This window comes from Nothobranchius furzeri, chromosome 7 (genome assembly GCF_043380555.1).
Source record: "Nothobranchius furzeri strain GRZ-AD chromosome 7, NfurGRZ-RIMD1, whole genome shotgun sequence".
NCBI lineage: Eukaryota > Metazoa > Chordata > Actinopteri > Cyprinodontiformes > Nothobranchiidae > Nothobranchius > Nothobranchius furzeri.
Window position 1 is genome coordinate 67,863,465 of NC_091747.1, and position 20,000 is coordinate 67,883,464.

At 43.3% G+C, this 20,000-nt stretch overlaps 1 protein-coding gene across 1 annotated transcript in view; it reads right to left on the reverse strand.

Moving 5' to 3' along the window:
- LOC107382377 (heterogeneous nuclear ribonucleoprotein L-like) overlaps positions 1 to 20,000 on the reverse strand; it is a 35,900-nt gene that overhangs the window by 13,690 nt on the left and 2,210 nt on the right. Inside the window, exons 2-3 of the mRNA XM_070553612.1 lie at positions 9,578 to 9,696; positions 3,474 to 3,711 (exon numbers count right to left, since the gene is read on the reverse strand). Coding sequence (XP_070409713.1) covers positions 3,474 to 3,711; positions 9,578 to 9,696 — 357 coding nt within the window. The remainder of the gene's footprint in view (positions 1 to 3,473; positions 3,712 to 9,577; positions 9,697 to 20,000) is intronic.

Below are 20,000 nucleotides of genomic sequence, written 5' to 3' on the forward strand. Positions count from 1 at the left end.
TAAACAATAAGAAATACATAACAAAAATCAAATTTGAACGAGAAGGAGCAGAATGAAGAAAAACATCTTATAATTTCTGCCCCCTTTTCCAGTAGAAATAATTTATATATAGTTACCATGTGTCAGACACAATACAGATTCATTTTAAACATTTTCCTGTTCTAAATTCCAGTGCGATCGTGATCACTGGTTTAATTTACATTTTCATAATTAGTTAGTACACTCAATTTTTTTGAATATACATATTAAATGACAGTTTTTTTAATTTCCCTTTTAAGGTTATTCCATAATTTAACACCATTTACAGATATATTCCACTCCTTAATTTTAGTTCTAAATCTAGGTTTTGTAAACACATCAGTTTCTTTCAGCATGTAATTACTAGTTCTCTTTTCAAATATCCCCTGAATGTTTGTTGGCAGAGTACCTAAATTGGCTTTATATGTGGTTTGTAAGATTTTCCAGTCTTTTAAATCATGAAATTTCAGTAATTTATATTTAGTAAACAACGGGTTCGATGGATCTCTACAGCCACTATAATTGATGATTCTCAGAGCTCTTTTCTGTAAAATAAATAAGTGTTGTGTAAAGTTTTTGTATGTTGCTCCCCAGATTTCTACACATTAGGTCAAGTATGGAACTATCAGTGAATTGTACAATGCCAACAAACCAGAATTAGTCAGTAAAAACTTGACTCTATGTAATACTCCTAAGGATCTGGCAATTTTACCTTTTATGTAACTAATATGGGATTTCCATGTCAAGTCTTCATCAATAAGAACTCCAAGAAATTTAGTTTCTTTTACTCTTTGAATTGCAATCCCATCTATTTCCAATGACACATCACTGTTCTTTTTGTCATTAAACAGTATAAAATTTGTTTTATTAAGATTCAGTGTCAATCTATTTATATCAAACCAGTTTTTAATTTTAATCAGTTCATCATTTATTACTTTAGCCACCTCCTCAATATTTGATCCTGAGTAAAACAGTGTTGTATCATCTGCAAACAGAATGGTACCGAGTGTCTTAGATACATTTACCAAGTTGTTAATAAACAAAATGAACAGTTTTGGTCGGAGGACCGACCCTTGTGGCACTCCACAATTAATTTCACATAGTTTTGATTTATGATCCTTTATCTGTTTCCTTTTCTCTAAATAAGTTCTAACCCATTGATGAGCCACACCTCTTATTCCATACTAACTTAATTTTCGAAGTAACTTGAGTGATCAATGACGTCAAAAGCTTTTTTCAAATCAATGAAAACACTAACAAAGTAATTTAAATTGTCAGTTGCTGTTGATATTTTATCTGTTAATTCCATTATTGCCATTGCTGTGGAATGTTTAGTTCTAAATCCATATTGTTCATTGTTTAAAATATAATTATTTTCGATGAATTTTTCCAACCTTGATATAAACAGTTTTTCCAATATTTTAGAAAACTGTGGAAGCAGTGACACCGGACTGTAATTATTGAAACTATGTTTATCACCACTATTATACAAAGGAATGACTTTCGCTGTTTTCATTGCGTCAGGAAAATTTCCAGTAGAAAGAGATAGATTACAAATGTAAGTGAATGGTTCAATGACAGATTCTATGATGGCTTTAACAGTTATCATGTCCAGGTCCTGAAAATCGGTTGATCGTTTGTTTCCACTGTTTTTTACAATGTTTCGTATTTCTTCTTGATCTACTTTGTCAAGGACAATACTACTGACAGTACTAATAATTGTGGTTAATTTATCTTCTATTATTGGTTTGTTTTCCATCAAACTCATCAGTGATTTCTTTATCATAATAAACATCTTTTTTGTCCTTGACAAAGTGATTTGGAATACTGGATTTTGTTTTCTCTCTATTAGTCACACTGTTTAATATTCCCCAAGTAGCTTTTGTGTTATTTTTATTCTGATTCAATAGATTACCATAATAATCAGTTTTTTTGCTTCCTAATTATTGTTACCAATTTATTTTTATATTTTTTATATCTATCTTCTGCTTCCCTTGCTTGCAATTTTAAAAAACTCCTATTTAAATTATTCTTTTTTGCACACGCATTCTTTAATGATCCAAGGTTGATTTTTCCCTTTACCTGTAGATTTGTTAATTTGCAGTTATCATTATGTGACTTCAACAGTATTTTCATGAAGGATGTGTATGCAGCGTTGACATCACTGACGTATACCTCCTTCCAATTTTGTTTATTAAGATTTTTGCATCTTTGCATCTCCTCTCAATCCTCAAGAAAAACTGCTACCTGGCTTCATATTTATTCACCTTATGAGTTACCTTTGAACTGCAGTTCTAAAAGATCTACCGACCGCAAAAACAGAGGAGTGCACGCTGCTCGCCGTCCACACCGGTGTGGTGCGTCACCGGAGGACAAAGCAGGTGAGGCGCTCCGCTCCACAGCAGCGAAACGCATCAGGCACAAATAAAAGACAGAAAACATAAAAGGAAATGAGCCGACATGAACGATCGCGTGTTAAATTTGTTTTTGAGGTGGCGACACCTGATTTGATAATGTTACTGTGGCCGTGCTCAGAAAGCAGATATCGGGAGCGCGTCAACAATCAGAGCTTTGCATGCACAAGCTGGTTAAGATTAAGTTGGGGGTGAGGGAAGGTTAAATTGCAAGAGGGTAAAGGTCACAATTTGGTTAAATGTCCGTTTTACGGCGGGTGTCAGTACCGACGCTCTGGCACAGCGCGTCGCCTCCCGACGCGCAGGAGCTCACCTGCTGACAGCAGGCTGCTGTCTTTTCCGAGGGCTGCATCTTGTCGGTCATTATCACGTGACAGCGACTAGTCGATGACAGGCATAAAAAGTCACTACAGAGCAGTGAAGTCGACTAGTCGACTAGTTCATACAACCTCTAGTGTGGTGTGGTATGGTATGGTATGGAATGGTATGGTATGGTGTGGTATAGTATTTTTGTATGTTGTGGTACAGTACATTGCGGTAATCTATGGTATTATGGTATGATATTGTATTCTTTGGTTTGTTATGGCATTCTATGATATGGTAAGTTATGGTATGGTATAGTATGGTATTATGGTATAGTATGGGATTATGGTATGGTATGGTATGGGATTATGGTATGGTATGGTATGTTATGGTAGGGTATGGTACAGGCTAGGGTTATGTTTGGCTGGTTTAGGAGCAGAACCAAAACCAGCAATAACCCTTCCATACATCAAAGGCGTAACAGAAAAAAATAAGGATAGTGATGAAAAGACACAACATCAACACACCAACAAAACCATACTGACGGCCAATCTAGTCATCTACAAAATACCACGTAAACTCTGCAGTAAAACATGCATAGGAGAAACGGGATGCAAACGCAACACTTGAAAAACAGAACATCAAACAAAGCAAAACAAACAAACAAAACAAATTTAAATGTGAAAGGAGTTTAAAAGCAGGCAGGAGCAGCAGCTTAAGTAAAGGAGTTGTGCTCACAGTAGTAATTGGGTACAGAGGGTTCTGGATGGAGAGCAGCAGGACTTTGTTTCTGCTGGAGGGGTCATCTGCGTTGGTGGGGCGAGTGATTCTCTGACTTGTGGAGAAATTAAAGAAAGCCTGCTGGTCTGCGATGTAGATGGCCTCCCTGGCTCCACAAGTCACGCAGCGCTCTGCACTCTCCATGCTGTCGAACTCCACCAGAGCCTGGCGCTTGAATGGCATCATCATCACGTAACTACCGGCACAAAAAACTTGGTTTAGTTAGGAGGAGGAACAGTCAGCAAGCTAGGTGAACTTTACTTTGGCTTATTCCTTCTTTTACTTCCTATTGCACAGTCCCTGAAGGAAAATGCTTTAACTTCAAAAGTCAACCAGCAAGATGCAGAGAAGGCTCAGTACAAGTGGTCCAGTGGAGAGAGAGCCGTAAGGGGATAATATAGACGTATGCCTCTGTAAAGTAAAAGACAGCTGGTAAAAAACGTTTGAGGGTTTTCATCTGGCTTTTCCGCCTTGTTACTGTTTCAGGCTAGTTCCATGTTTTATTATTACATTACTGTTGAACAAAGTAAAAGTAAGAGAAAGTGCTTGTGTGTCCTTGTGCATTTTGTTCATGCTTTTCTGTCTTTTACGAACGTTTTGTTTCCAGTCAGATTTAACATTTTGGTGTCCACTTTTTAACACGGGGTACGCAGCTGGAACCCTCTAAGAACTCGAAAGATTGGGTCCAGATGGGTGTTTTTGTCCTTTGCCCAGTCGGGGCCCACAGAGTGCCCAGATTCTCCCCAAATCACACCTATGCAGGCATTTGAGACGGGTCCTATTATATAACCCTATATGAGGGCCGCCTATCGGACCATTTCCAACCCATATGTGGTCGCCAAATGTGAATGTTGGCTGTGCTGTGCAACAGTAGGATCTGTGTCCGTGTGTTGTTCACCAGCCTGATGCCTCGCTGCCTTAGAACAGCACTGAATTCCTGTTCCTGCCTCACAACGTTTCTTTAACCTTTTAGTTTTGTAGAACATTTAAACCACAAAATGTGCACCAGTCAGTGGGTGTTCTGAAACCAGATGACCTCCTAGAAACCATAAACGCACACAGGATGCTGCCTGCTTGTGTCACAACACCAGCGCTCTGCTCTCTTCGGCTAAGGCTTTTCTACGGTGGTGTTTCTTCAAAAATACCTGCGAGTTGATGAGAAATGAACTGTGAGAAATTTGACCACAGACGGATTTTAGCAGCTAGGCCAGGCTGGAGGAAGTGATGCACTACAAGATTGACTTCAGGAAGTTTGTCACTGTGGTAAATGTGTAAGAATCTGTTCGTTGTGATGGACAGAAAAGCAACAAGGAATTCATTTTTATTAATTTAGCCTTTATCTAAACAGGAAAGACTCTTGAGATTAAACATCTGATTGCATGTTCGGGCCATCAACACAACAATGAAGGAGAACAGTTCACAAATCACAGAAAAACTAAAAGATCATGAAGGGGATCAGGAATTCAAAGTAAAAACAAAGCAGGTGTTAAAGTCACCAGTTTTACACAGCAGACTAACCGTTCATGAGTCGAAGCATTTCCACGCAGATGTTAGAGTATGGAAAATGTTTCGTTGCTGGCGAGTCCCGTCAGAGCCAGCTGGTTGTGGAGCTGCTTCCACGAGTAAGGGGCAGAATAATTGAGTGTATTTTCCTAAACTCAGTTTGAGGCCTTGGTACATTCTGAAAGAACAAGTAATTTAAACGTAAACAGCGTCCTTCTGTAAATGAGAACATGCAGGTGATTTCATCTGCAGGAGGACAAAGCGGCCGGACTAAAGTCGTCATTTGCAGTTTTTTTTTTACTGTGTGGGCGTCGGACGAGCCCCCACACCGTCAGAACAAACATCTCAGCTGTGAAGCCGATCTTCATCCGCATACGTCACATGTCATGTAATCAGGAAGCAGAACATCCATGTGTTAGGAGATCGTTTTGGGCCGCTGCCGTAAAAAAAGTGAGGCGCGAACCGGAAAAGCTTCTGCCGATCACAATTCAACAACGGATTATGAAAGAACGGATAACGCTCGACAAGCGCAGATTCTTCCTTTTTTATTTTCTATTATTATTATTTTTTCCCGTGTCCTGTCTGGCTGTGAAGCAAACAGAACTGATGTCTGAATGCTGGTGACAAGCCTTACAGATTTACTCTCAGGTGGAGCATCAAAGCGTTTGCTTTTAATGTCACGCCTGATACTGAAAACTTTATTGTTGTTGTTTTTGAATACTTTCTAATTCCGACCAGACACGGAGTCAGAGGTGAAAGAGAAAGGAAGAGACTGTGTGTGTGTGGGGGGGGGGGGGGGGGGGGGGGACAAAAATAAACAATAATGAACAAGAGTCTGGTTCTAGACCTGCAGAAAGAGAGAAGAAAAAAAACTAAAACAAACAAAAAAGGGGACACAACAACAATACATCAGGAGCAAGCTATCACTGCATCAGCCTGATGATGAAATATAAAATCAACATTGTTTAACTGAAGAATCACGATAATAAATCACAGTGTATTAAGTGCCAACCACAGCCTTAACACATGTGTTGAACGTGCCCAAGCCCATACTTATGAGAGCACCATGTGAGCACCTGTGTGTGTACACGCGCTTGTTTATGTAAGGTTTCTCTATAGGAGCGTCTAATAGAGAGTGTGAGGGACCACAGATCTGCCCCCTAAAGATGTGTAGGAGATGGTGGGAGCTCCAAGTCCCAGAGATCCAGGCGCTTCCCCAGAGCACAGAAACCCCAAGGAGACTGCAACCAGAAAGGTCCCCGCCCCCCTCGAGAGGAGCAGAGGATCGCCCCAGGGGGCCACAACCAGCAGCCGGCAGAGTCCCGGGAGATATCAGCGGCAAGCCCTCAGGCCCGCCCGCAGCCTCCCACCCCCTAGCCGGCCGAGCCCGGGACCCAGCGACGCGGGACCCAGGGGCGACCACCCCTGCCGGGGACCCAGCAGAGCCCAGGGACCCAGACCCCACCAGGCAGCCACCGGGATTGGTCAGGCAGACGCCAAAAATCTTGAACCCCCTGACCCGGGAGCCACGAACACTCAGGCAGACCAAGGCACCGCACTCCACACCAGGTGTGGCAGGGGGAGGGGAGACGAAGATCTATATCATCAAAAGAAGTTCCAGGAGAGGGGAGGAGTCAAAGGCCCCACCTGACATATACAGTCATACACAAACACAGTCACACACTCCCTCCCTCATGCTCACACATGCACATACAACCCAAGACTTACGAAAATGCACGCCGGACACCCACTCGTGCTCCCCATACACACCCTATTCACTCTGGTCCCGGTACTGCTGCACATGGGGTACAACCATCACCGGTAACCAGAGTTCGACCCTTTTGCACAGATTCTTCCTGATGTAAGAGGTGAGTCTCCTCTTTGTTTTGGTTGTTTTGGCGTCAACATCATCCTAGCGTGCAACGTTCTGTGACTCTTAAAAAACAGTAAAAACGGTGAGAAACGCTGGCAGCGAATGAGTCAACGGTGGCGACTGGTGAATTTTGTTTTGGGTGTGGCGCATTTATGCTGTCTGTAGATGTTAGATGTGCTAACCACATATCACCACTAGGGGACGCCAAATTACGTTTCTTATGATGGAATCCACATTTTCTACCTCAACAATGACAATAAAAAATGACGGTAGGCGCGCCCGTCAGCCATCCCCTATCATAGAGCAGGCTGCAGCAGTTGCCTCCCACCCAGTGCTTTAAGGCTGAGCAGGTGTACCGTCACTTCTAATTTGGGGTTTTCTGGTTAATTATTAGTTGAAATCTCTGAGATTTATGAAAAAGAAAATCTGTCCGTGCTCAAACATCAGCCATTCACAGTGCCCCCAGCACTGCCCCTCCCACCAGAATCGCGCTCTGTGAGTGTTGCATTTTGTGCAAAATGTGCATCACTACTGTGAGGCCCACCGCTTGTTCACCAGCAAGCTTCATCCCAGGCAGAGGAGAGGAAAAAAGAGACATGGTATCTGACATGGTGTGCATTCCCACATTGATTGACACCAGCAGCATCTGACCAACCAGTGGTTAAGTGTGCCGACAGGCATGTGGACCCACGGGTCTGGAAATGACATCCAAATGCAAATATAGACGGTGAGCAAGGCAGCAAGCACAAGAAGGAAATGTCAAAACAGAGGAGCGTGCTTTACCAACACTTTATCACACCCAAAGCGTCAAAACATGACGCGTGTGACCAAGCCTCAACATATGACGATTCTGGACGCCCCAGCGCGTCAGGAGACGACGATCAGGGACAAGCAGAGACACGTGGCTCCGCTGGCATCAGTGTTTGACGCACGCGGTCACACGGACATTATGAGACTGTTTAACCTTCCCCTCACCCCAATCCTAACCTTAAGGTCAGTAACTGTGACCTTAAGGTTAGGACTGGGGTGAGGGGAAGGTTAAGTAGTTCACAAGTCGTTCTAAAGTCCGTTTCACCACCGGCGTCGGATACCGACGCTCTGGGACGCTGCGTCATCAGTGTGTCCCTGATCGTCGTCTCCTGACGCGCTGGGGCGTCCCGAATCGTTATATGTTGAGGCTTGGTCACACGCGCCATATTTTGATGCTTTGGGTGTGATAAAGTGTTGGTTTTATTTGAAAGTGGATAAGTGTGAGCATAAAAATCCCAGCTGCTACTGATGAGACAGAAGAGAGGATCATTCATGTGGACTGAAGATTCTCTTTTACAGCAGCCTGATAATCCTTTATTAAACATCTTGTTAATGCATAGACCATCACCTCTGGCTTATACTGTCTTTGGTTCAAAGCCTTTTAATTTGTGTTAACAATAGTAATGTTAATATTGGTGTATATTTAAGTAACACAGGAAATATAGGCCCAAGTCTGTCCGTCTTTAGTGAGTGAGAGATGCTTTCATCTACATTATATATTATAATGTCATTAGTTGTAGTACTTACATTAGCTCCATTGTGTAATTCCCCATTTAGACCAAAGCAAATGATAATCTGCTTGTATGATGGATTAACCCAAGCTCTCCCTGTTACTGTTGCTTTTGTTGATTTAGGGCACCCAAATGGCTAACACCGGCCCTGGCAATGCCTCTGTGCCCAAAGGCACCGTGGAAGGAAAAGCGCTTCTACTCGGTGCCCTTGTTGAGCCACGGTCTCGATCACATCAGCTGAGAAGCGCAACGAATGCTCGCGTCATGCAGCGATTGTTTCGGCGTGTCTCTTTGTCACGAGCCGCGTCAACTCTGACAGGAAGTCAAACCAAAAAGGAAGGCGGGTAAATTTAACAAAATAAAGAAAATCTTCTAAATAAAACATAGTGATTGATAAATGTGAGTATTTTTGTGTATCTAAACAGACTAGAGAGATGAAAATGAACACACACACACACACACACACACACACACACACACACACACACACACACACACACACACACACACACACACACACACACACACACACACACACTCCTGCAGAGAAACGGTTGCCATCATTTTAAATGCAGTTTTTACATCAAATGATGGATTTAATAAATGTGAATACAAACAAATAACCCTAACCCTAACGGTCTCTAACTTAGTAGGTGTTGGAATTTCCGAGTACGGAGTAAACGAACACCATTGCACAGGTGATATTTACCTGTTCATTTATTTGCTTTGTTTTATTCTCATTTGGGGCTGACTGCTGACCTTTACGACCCAAGTTCTATAAAGTTGACTTTATCTTTGGGCACACAAGTCAGAAATTTTACTCATAAAATTTGAGAAGCCACTTCATTCAAAGATAATTAAACGTTGTATGAACTATTGCAGCCGTGGCCAGATAGGTCGTTTAGACGAGCACTACAACCGCCCCCAAGCAGAGCTGGGTAGGGCACCCAAACATTGTACTCGAGGAGTAGCAGTCTTTAATTTCAGCTAAATCATCCTAAGCAGTACGGGGGCCACAGGAAAGAGAAGAAGATCCCCCCCCCTTGGGCAGGGGGAGAACACTTGTATCTAACTCTAGCTCCACAACACGCTCAGGCTGCGCTACAGGAAACAAAGTTAAACAGAAACAAAAACCTTCGTGTTACCAGATTTTGCCAAACTTTTCAAGCGCTTCCACCAGGTCAGCCTCCACCACAGCATCACACAGCCCCCGCACATGGACAACCGGAGACGGGGGGATTCGGTGACTGTCCTCCACACTGTCCTGCAGGGAACAAAGACCGGGTTAGAACATTCAAGAACATTACCAGCTAATAATGTTAAAATAATCCTAATAAATGTCTCTTTAGAGGTGCACAAAGACTTGTTTAGCCTCAGGAGCTGTGATTGGTATTTGTTTGTTCTTTTACAGAATTTCTGTTGGTTGTTGTGTTGTTGTTGTTGTGTTGGAGCGCATTAGAACAGCTTTCTGCTGATTGTAATTAAACAACACTAGCTAGTTGTCATTACTTACCACAGCATAACTAAGTCAGAACACAGCTGATGGAGCACAAACACAACTAGCTTTTACACAACCAAAGCAGAACTAACCTTAGTCACATGACTGGGAATAAAAACACATTCAGCTTCAATTCAATTCAGTTCAATAGTTGTTAGTTAGTTAGTTAGTTAGTTAGAGAGATAGTTAGTTAGTTAGAGAGAGAGATAGTTAGTTTAGTTTGTTTAGTTTGTTTAGTTAGTTAGTTAGTTGTTAGTTAGTTAGTTAGTTAGTTAGTTAGTTAGTTAGTTAGTTAGAGAGAGAGAGAGTTAGTTAGTTAGTTAGTTAGTTAGTTAGTTAGTTAGAGATAGTTAGTTAGTTAGTTAGTTAGTTAGTTAGTTAGTTAGTTAGTTAGTTAGAGAGAGAGAGAGAGAGATAGTTAGTTAGTTAGTTAGTTAGTTAGTTAGTTAGTTGTTAGTTAGTTAGTTAGTTAGTTTTAGTTAGTTAGAGAGAGTTAGTTAGTTAGTTAGTTAGTTAGTTTTAGTTAGTTAGAGAGAGAGATAGTTAGTTAGTTAGTTAGTTAGTTAGTTAGTTAGTTAGTTAGTTAGTTAGTTAGTTAGTGCTTTTAAGATCATATGATTTTATAGAGCCCGCCTTTAGGACGTGGATCATGGGAAACGTTTGTGTCCCTCTAGAAACTTTTACACACCAAAGTTTAGAGGAGGAAGGTCTTCTCGGTCTCTCCTAAATGTCGGTGCCTTGTTCTCAGAGCAAAGATCTGAGAATGTGTGGATGAAAACAAAAGCACGGCGGTTAGAATCGGAAAATCTAACAAGACGAGATGTTTACCGTCTCTGTCAGACGGCGGTTTCTGCAGGCAGGAGGGTTTTTTGCAGCCTGACCTTTATTCTGCAGCAGGTTGCAGCTGCATGCAGACTTGTGCAGATGTGTCAGGGTGCAGAAGACAGCCCAGAGAGAGGTTGACTGTCGGGCAGCTTTCAGACAGCCAATCACAAACGTGACTAAATAAAACACCATAGATAGGATCTCTGTTGCAATGCTCCTGGGTCATCACTCTTGTTCTTTTGACGTCTTTTAAGGGGACACGCAGTAAATTCTTTTCTTTATGAGCAAGTCTCCCCCATACTAGAGTCTTACTCCACCCACACTTCCTGGATGAAAAAGGAGTTATAGGGAGCCTAAGTCTCCTCCCTTTCTGGTTGGCTCATGGGTCCCTGAGCGGGTAAAAGAGCTGTGTTCTAATCCGCTTTGCTTCAGGCCCTGGATCAGTTCAATTCAATTCAAAAATACTTTATTAACCCCAGAGGGAAACTGATTGCTGTAGTAGCTCAGAATAATAATAATTATCAAGTCATGAAAGAGTTGCTGTATATTACAACGGCTGTTGGCAGGAAGGATCTCCAGTAGCGGTCAGTGTTGCAGCCAAACTGAAGAAGCCTCTGACTGAAGACACTCTTCCGTTGTCGGACAGTCTTGTGAAGAGAATGCTCAGGGTTGTCCATCATTTTCTTGATTCTCTGGAGAATCCTTCTCTGCATGATCTCCTCCAGCGGTTCCACAGTCGTCCCCAGAACAGAACCAGCCTTTTTTATTAGGCTGTTGAGCCTTTTCAGGTCCCTGCTTCTGATGCTGCTACCCCAACAGACGATGGCTGAAGAGATTACACTCTCAACAACAGACTTGTAGAAGATCTGCAGCATCTTGCTACAGACATTGAAGGACCTTAGCGTCCTCAAGAAGTGCAGTCTAGTGTGTCCCTTCTTGTAAACGGCTTCGCTGTTCTTTCTCCAGTCCAGTCTGTTGTCCAGGTGAACTCCAAAGTGTTTGTATTCCTCAACCACCTCCACTTCTTCTCCCATGATGGAAACAGTGTTTGACTCCACCCTGTTTCTTCTGAAGTCTAAAATCATCTCCTTTGTTTTGTTCACGTTCGAGGTCAGATGATTGTTTCCACACCATGCCACAAAGCGCTCCACCAGCTCTCTGTACTCAGCTTCCTGTCCATCTCTGATACACCCGACAACTGCAGAGTCATCTGAGTATTTCTGTAGATGACAGGTCTCTGACTTGTACTGGAAGTCTGAGGTGTACAGGGTGAAAAGGAATGGTGAGAGTACAGTCCCCTGTGGTGCTCCAATGTTACTGATAGCCTGGTTTGATGTGCAGTTCTTCAGCCTCACAAACTGTGGTCTGTTTGTCAGGTAGTCTTTAATCCAGGCGATAGTTGAGGCCCCCACTTGTGTCTTCTGGAGTTTCTGGCAAAGTACATCAGGCTGAATTGTGTTAAATGCACTGGAGAAATCAAAGAACATGACCCTGACAGTGCTGCCTGCTTTGTCCAGATGACAGTGGGTTGGTTGAAGCAGCTGGATGATGGCATCTTCAACTCCAACTTCATGGCGATAAGCAAACTGCAGCAGGTCCTGATATGTTCTAGTTTGCTTATTCAGGTGGACCAACAGGAGTCTCTCCAGGACCTTCATGATGTGGGATGTCAGGGTAACCGGTCTGTAGTCGTCATTGACTGATGGACGAGTTTTCTTTGGAACTGGAACAAGGCAGGATGTCTTCCACAGGACTGGAACCTTCTCCTGGGCCAGGCTGAGGTTGAAGAGGTGCTGCAGAATCCCACAGAGCTGCTCTGCACAGGCCTTCAGTACTCTGGAGCTGACACCATCTGGACCTGCAGCCTTGTTCCTGTTCAGACTCTCCAGCTGCCTCTTCACCTGACTTCTAGAGACAGATAGGTGTGTGTGTGTGTGGGGGGGGGGGGGTAAATGGGGCAGCAGCATCTCCTAACTTGGTTGAAGACAGATTTATAGAACCAGAAGAGTCCATGACTGCGTTAGAGGACAAAAGAGCTGACGTGTGACAGGAAAATGTTGGATCAGAGGAGGATGGGATGTCTGATTGGCTGGGGACAGGCGAGGAGGATGCTGGGTTTGTTCCTGAACTGAACCTATTGAAGAACTTGTTCAGTTCATTGGCTGTGTCCAGGCTGCCATCTGTGCAATCCTTCCTCTGCTTGAAGCCTGTGATCTTCTTCATCCCTGACCAGACATCTCTGATATTGTTCCTCTGTAGGTTGTTCTCCAGCTTCTTCCTGTATGCCTCCTTGCTGTCTCTGATCTTGATCTTCAGATGCTTCTGTATACTCCTCAATAATTCCCTGTCTCCCTCCTTGAGGGCTCTTTTTTTCTCATTTAGCAGATTCTTCAGTTCACTGGTGATCCAGGGTTTGTTATTAGCGAAGCATCTCACTGTTCTGGTGGGTATGATGTTGTCCACACAGAAGTTTATATAGTCAGTGACACATCCAGTCATGGCATTGATGTCCTCTTCATATCCTTGGCAGAGAGTCATCCAATCTGTGGTCTCAAAACAACCCTGCAGGGCTTCTTCAGCATCCTGTGACCATTTTCTCACAGTTCTTGTCACAGGTTGCCTCTGAACAAGTGGTTTGTATTCTGAGCAGAGAAAAACAAGATTGTGATCTGATTGTCCCAGAGGAGGTCTTGTTTTGGACATGTATGCATTCTTTACATTTGCATAACACAAATCCAATGTCTTGTTTTCTCTGGTGGAGCAGCTGACAAACAGTTGAAATGTTGGAAGTGTAGCAGAGAGCGAGGCATGATTAAAATCACCAGATATAGCCACAAATGCATTGGGGTGCTGGGTTTTTAGCTTAGCGACAACGGAAATGATGGCATCACATGCATTTTCAGCAATGGCTGAAGGTGGAATATAAACGGTTGCCAAGACAACACTGGTGAACTCGCTTGGCAAATGATATGGGTGACAACTTACTGCCAAGAGTTCAACATCTGGGCTGCAGAGACGACATTTCACTGAAACATGACCTGGATGGCACCATCTGTTGTTGACAAGCACTGCCACTCCACCTCCTTTTCTTTTCCCGTTCCTCTTCAGATCTCTGTCTGCTCGTAAAGTCAGGAATCCTGGCAGAGAGACGCTGGAATCGGGGATATGGTCTTGCAGCCACGTCTCAGTGAAACACATAACACTACACTGCCGACACCCTGGCTGAGTCCTTGAAAGGGCTTGGAGTTCACCCATCTTGTTGGCCAGTGATCTCACATTGCCCATTATGATCGATGGAAGAGATGGTTTGAATTTCCTCTTTCTCTGTCTCTGTTTTGCTCCCTCTCTGCACCCACGCTTCTTGCGTTTGAGCTCATTTGGGATTTGTGGCTTCAGATGAGGTATTATTTCAGCCTTACCAATGGTAATCAGCTGCTCCCGCTTGCAAACCAGCTTGTTGCCATGGTTACACATCATAACAAATTTTCAAAAAGTGAAAAAATAGCTGTAAAAATCCTCCAAGCTTCACAGCACCAGAAACAGAAAAGTAAAATGTCCAAAAAATTACAGTTTTTCTTGAGAAACTAGAAGAAAAAATGTCCAAGAAAAGGCAAATTTTACATATAGTCAACAGAGCTACTCCAACATGCAGCCACCCAGAGCAGCGCAGTTCCGGAACCCAGGCATCACACACACATTGTACTGCAATTTAAATGTAAAGTAATGATGGGTGTTTGGACCATGCCAGTCACGTAGTTTGAGATTGACCATCTTGTAAAAGTTCGTAATTAGCATGACTACGCACCAGACATCGACACGTCACCACAGAGTGTCCTCTCCCCAGCGTAGCTGCTGCTTACCACATGACCAGATTTATGGTGGTTCTTTCCTCCTGAAAGCAGGATTTGATGTTTGCTGAACTTACAGCCGTTTTCCCTGTTTTCTCCGTGTCTGGTTTGATGACGCCACTTTGGTGAAGCGCATTTGTAATCCTGGACTTATTTTCACACTAAACCTAAAATAGCATTCCCTCGGTCAAAAATAAATCCATGACACACAACAAGCAGGAGTAGAAAATAGCTTTTATATCCCCACTGACTTGCATTCATTTTTCTGTTTTCTGACCCGTGGTCCGGAGTTCGACAGGCATGACTCACAGCGACACCAACACACCCGTGCTGATAATGCGGTGCAGGAGTGCTTACACGATTGGCGGCATAAAGGCAGTATGGGGTGGCCTCTGCACTTCCGTTTAACGTTAAGTTAAGCTCATGAAGTTTTATTTAACAAGTCGCTCCTAAAGGTGTCTGTCCTATCAGTGCCCGGGCAGAGCTGAGCTCCAGCTCTAACGAACAGAAGCTCCGGGAGAACTGCTCTGCTCCAGTTTATCTCAGCTGGTTTTGTTTACAAAAGCTAAACGTGTTTACTTTCATTTTCAACATAGTTGCCAGCCGGAGCTCGGTGGTAATCCCACACGTGATCACCCTCAGTTGTGCCAAGGCATAATCTTCATGGTCATGTTGCGGTAATATTACTACCAAGCGTGGCTGCAAAATTCCCACATGGCCAGTCTGCCACGGCGTTTTCATAAGACACATCGTGGCGGCAGTATTACTCTGATTTGCCAGCATTGTGTGTCTTCTAAACGCAGGCTCTGATGGTGATCAAATCAAATTCACTTAACTTATCCGTTAGGAACGCCGATCGCAGATGGAGTCAGCAAGCACATAAAAACAGCATCAAAACACGCGTACACGTACAATCACTTTAAAATAATACGCATAACTACAAAAACCTCATTAAAAGGAATTAAAAATTAATAATAAAATCATTTAAGATTTTCAGTTCAATCTGGATTCACCGTAACGCGGTCACAGTCGGTTTTGCTGTGGCGTGCCATTTAACAGGTGGATTGAAGAGGGAAGGAAGCTGGAGGAGGCCATCTTTGCCTCCACTGGGAGGGCCCTGAACCGCTGACCTGACGATAACCAGGTGTAATAGGAGTGGAGAGCATGTGACGGGTCTGTGGAGAACCGTGGGCCTTTCCTGAGAACTGTAGTGCTGTATGTACTGTAACTGCTGCTCCTGACCGATGATTTTACTGCTTATCCTGATTATTTTATTGAGCCTGTGTGAGTGAACCAAACCAGGCAGGAATGTTGAATGTGAGAATGGGTTCGATAAAGCATCTATAGAAAGCAGCAAGGATGGACTGGTGGACCTGAAGTTTGCAGAGTTTAAGGAGGAAATAGAGGCGCTGTTGGCATTTTGCAAAATGCGTTCAGTATTGTGTTGGAACGTGAGTTTGTCGTCTATTATGCAACCGAGGTATTTGTACGAGTGAACCTTCTCGACAATTTAGGCCAGGGATGGATGGAGAAGGGCCACGGTGGAGGTGAATGACCATTTCTTTGGTCTTGGAGATATTTAAGTCCAGTTCAGCGGTTCTCTGTACACTAAATCAGAAACAGTCCAGTTCTTTTTGCAGCAGTCCATTTGTGCTTGTGGTGTCCATGATCAGCGTGTCGTCTGAATATTTGGTGTAGTGATTCCTGGGGTTGTGCTCCTGCAGTCGCTACTGTATAAGTTTAACAGAAGTGGAGAGATGAATAAACCTTGTGAAGAACAGTAGAGAGTGACCTGACAGTACTGAGGTGGCCGTTAACCCTGACGATGAGCTGCGATGTAGCCACAGCTGCTCAGGGGCGCACTGACAGAGGCGAGGCTGCTGGGCACAGGCTCCACCGGTCCCTCCGACCACCACCAGCAGGCAAGGTGGCTGTCTAGCCCAAACACACGTCTGAAACAGTCTGAGTGGGCCCGCAACCCTCCAAGAGGAAGCCCGTAGAAGCCGATGATTCCTAAAACTAATCACATCAGCACAACTGGAGTGTTTACAGAGACAGGAGAGACCCATGTAGCAAGGATGGAAACAGAGCTTTGCATCAAATGTCTCCTTCAAACACATTTAGCCCGAGTCCTCACACCTGAGATCAGTTCATCAGCCTGTGTTTATCTGACAGCAACAGGAGACTGGTCAAGTGTGTTGTTATTGTTTGTAATTAGACGTTAGATTCTCGCTGTAAACATGCTCGATGTTAAACATCATTGTATCACGAGAAAGCAGCATCTGAGCTGAAGCCATCGATACGTCACAGAACCGTTCAGGCTAAACTCCCACATGCAGCTGAGCCATCAGAAGGTGTTATTATGAGTGCATGTTTGACTGCACTTACACCAGGCAAGGTTACCATAGCAACAGCACTTGGTAGGTGGTTGGCAGAATGGAACGTAGCTGGTGATGAGGTCAGCTGTTCTGAATGTAGGTGTGAGTTTGTACTGGTGTTACAGTGTCCAAATGGTTATCTAATAGTCTGTGCAGAGGACATGCAGTGAACATGGGCTTCCTTGTTGCCATGGAAACTACACCTCAGCTCCTATGATGGTCTGTGTAGCCTCCAGTCACGTCCAAGGCTACCTTCCTAAGGCATTACTGTAAACCTGAGCAGGATCTGATCTGGTTACAGAAGAAGAAAAAAGTCATCACCCAACGAAGACCTCAGGGTGACAAGGGTCTCATCACCCGAAGCCCAAACCTTTGTGACTCCCCTGACTGTGTGACCCAGATAAGTATCCTGCAGATTAATCAAAGGACAAAACCTCAGAGGTACTATGGTACCTCCATCCCCCCTGAGTATAGGAGCTGTAGATCTGTGCATAAGCACAAACATCAACAAAATTCCAGACATGGAAACAAGGCAGTTAACAAATCCTGGGGCGATGGTTGCTCAGGGGTCAAGAGTTCACCCTGTAACCTGTGGGTTGCAAGTTTGATCCCAGGCTTTGGCTATGTCAGTCGTTGTTTCCTTGGGCATCACGTTTCACCCTCCTTGCCTGCTGGGGGTGGTCGTAGGGGCCAGTAGTTTCCGTCAATGTGCCCCAGGGCAGCTGTGCCTTCAATGTAGCTCATCACCACCAGCGTATGAATGGATGAATGGGTGAGTGACTGATGTGCTGTAAGGTGCATTGGAATCTTCTTTCTCAGTAATGGTAAATTATGGGGGAGCTAGGGGAGCCTGGCTGTTTGATGTAAAAAGTAGCTATAGCGTTATACTTACGACGTTATAGCGTTATACTTACGACGTTATAGCGTTATACTTACGACGTTATAGCGTTATACTTACGACGTTATAGCGTTATACTTACGGTGTTATGGCGTTATACTTACAACGTTATAGCGTTATACTTACGGTGTTATGGCGTTATACTTACGACGTTATAGCGTTATACTTACGACGTTATAGCGTTATACTTACGGTGTTATGGTGTTATACTTACGGCGTTATAGCGTTATACTTATGACGTTATAGCGTTATACTTACGGTGTTATGGCGTTATACTTACGACGTTATAGCGTTAACTTAAAGGGACTTTACGGAGTTTTAAATTTTTATGCTCGCGACTGCCCCCTCAGGCCAAAAGCATAAGGGCAGCTTCAATAGTAGGCTCGTGCACGAGGAGCGCATGATGTACGTGCACACACCTTAACGAAAATAACAGCTGAGACAGTCCCGTGTGTGTGTGTGTGTGTGTGTGTGTGTGTGTGTGTGTGTGTGTGTGTGTGTGTGTGTGTGTGTGTGTGTGTGTGTGTGTGTGTGTGTGTGTGTGTGTGTGCGTGTGTGTGTGTGGCCCTGAGGACAGAGGACAGGAGAACGTGTAGCTAATTAATTAAATAATTTGGTTCTGTACCTTTCTCTTCGGCACAGCCGACAAAGGTTTATGATGGGTCAGTCCTCCTGCATGCTCAGATCATTCCCTTCCCTTGCTTGAAAAATTGTTCCAAAATGAAAGTTGAACCCACATCTTTTTTATCTGTGAATTCAATGCCGTTCGGCGAGTCTCAAATAAAAATTTGGGCATCTTACTGTAAAAATATACCATTAATGTCAAAAAGAAACTCTAAATAAACTATGTTCACACCCGGAATCGGACCCAGGTCTTCTGCACGAGAGTCCGATATCTTACTAGATGAGCTAAAGCGCCAGTGACTTTCTTGTATCTGTAACATTTATATCCTTGATGACAGCTGAAACAACGTTCAAAGAACGGTTCGGAGTGAAAATGGCTATTTTGCTGCTAATTTGCAGGAAATATCTAGAAGAAAGTTCTACAGAAAGTAGCTAAGGGTCCTCAGAAATGTAGCTAGCTTTGTCACTAGGCGCTAGGAACAGCGACAAAGTGGCACTGCCTCTCTCTCTGCTGCTAAAGCTACGGATAGCAAATGCTACGGGCTATGCCTGAGCGTGAACGCGCATGAAGCAGCCTGCTCGACCCGAGCATCTCTCTTTTTCTGTGATTTTACAGAAAAACAGGCAATCACAGTAAAAATGCCAGGGCTCATTCTACAGGACCAGGGCATTGCAGGAGAATGTATGAAGAAGACATTTATTATTTCTATACATGTTTTGGCTGTCAAACTTCCATAATGCCCCTTTAAGGCGTTATAGCATTATACTAATGGCGTTATAACATCATACTTATGGTGTTATAATGCTATACTTATGGCATTAAAGCATTATACTTACGTCGTTATAGAGTTAGATTTATGACCTTAGTGTTATACTTACAACGTTATAGTGTTATACTTACGGCGTTATAGCGTCAAACTGACGGTGTTATAGCGTTAAACTTACGGCATTATAGCATTATACTTACGGCGTTATAGCGTTAAACTTACGGCATTAGAGCGTTAAACTTATGGGGTTAAAGAGTTATACTTATGGCGTTATAGCGTTAAACTTATGGGGTTAAAGAGTTATACTTATGGCGTTATAGTGTTAAACTTACGGCGTTATAGCATTATACTTACGGTGTTATAGCGTTATACTTATGGGGTTAAAGAGTTATACTTATGGCATTATAGCGTTAAACTTACACCATTATAGTGTTAAACTTACGGTGTTATAGCGTTATACTTATGGGGTTAAAGAGTTATACTTATGGCATTATAGCGTTAAACTTACTCCGTTATAGTGTTAAACTTACGGTGTTATAGCGTTATACTTATGGGGTTAAAGAGTTATACTTATGGCATTATAGCGTTAAACTTACGCCGTTATAGTGTTAAACTTACGTTGTTATAGCGTTATACTTATGGGGTTAAAGAGTTATACTTATGGCGTTGTAGTGTTAAACTTACGGCGTTATAGCATTATACTTACGGTGTTATAGCGTTATACTTATGG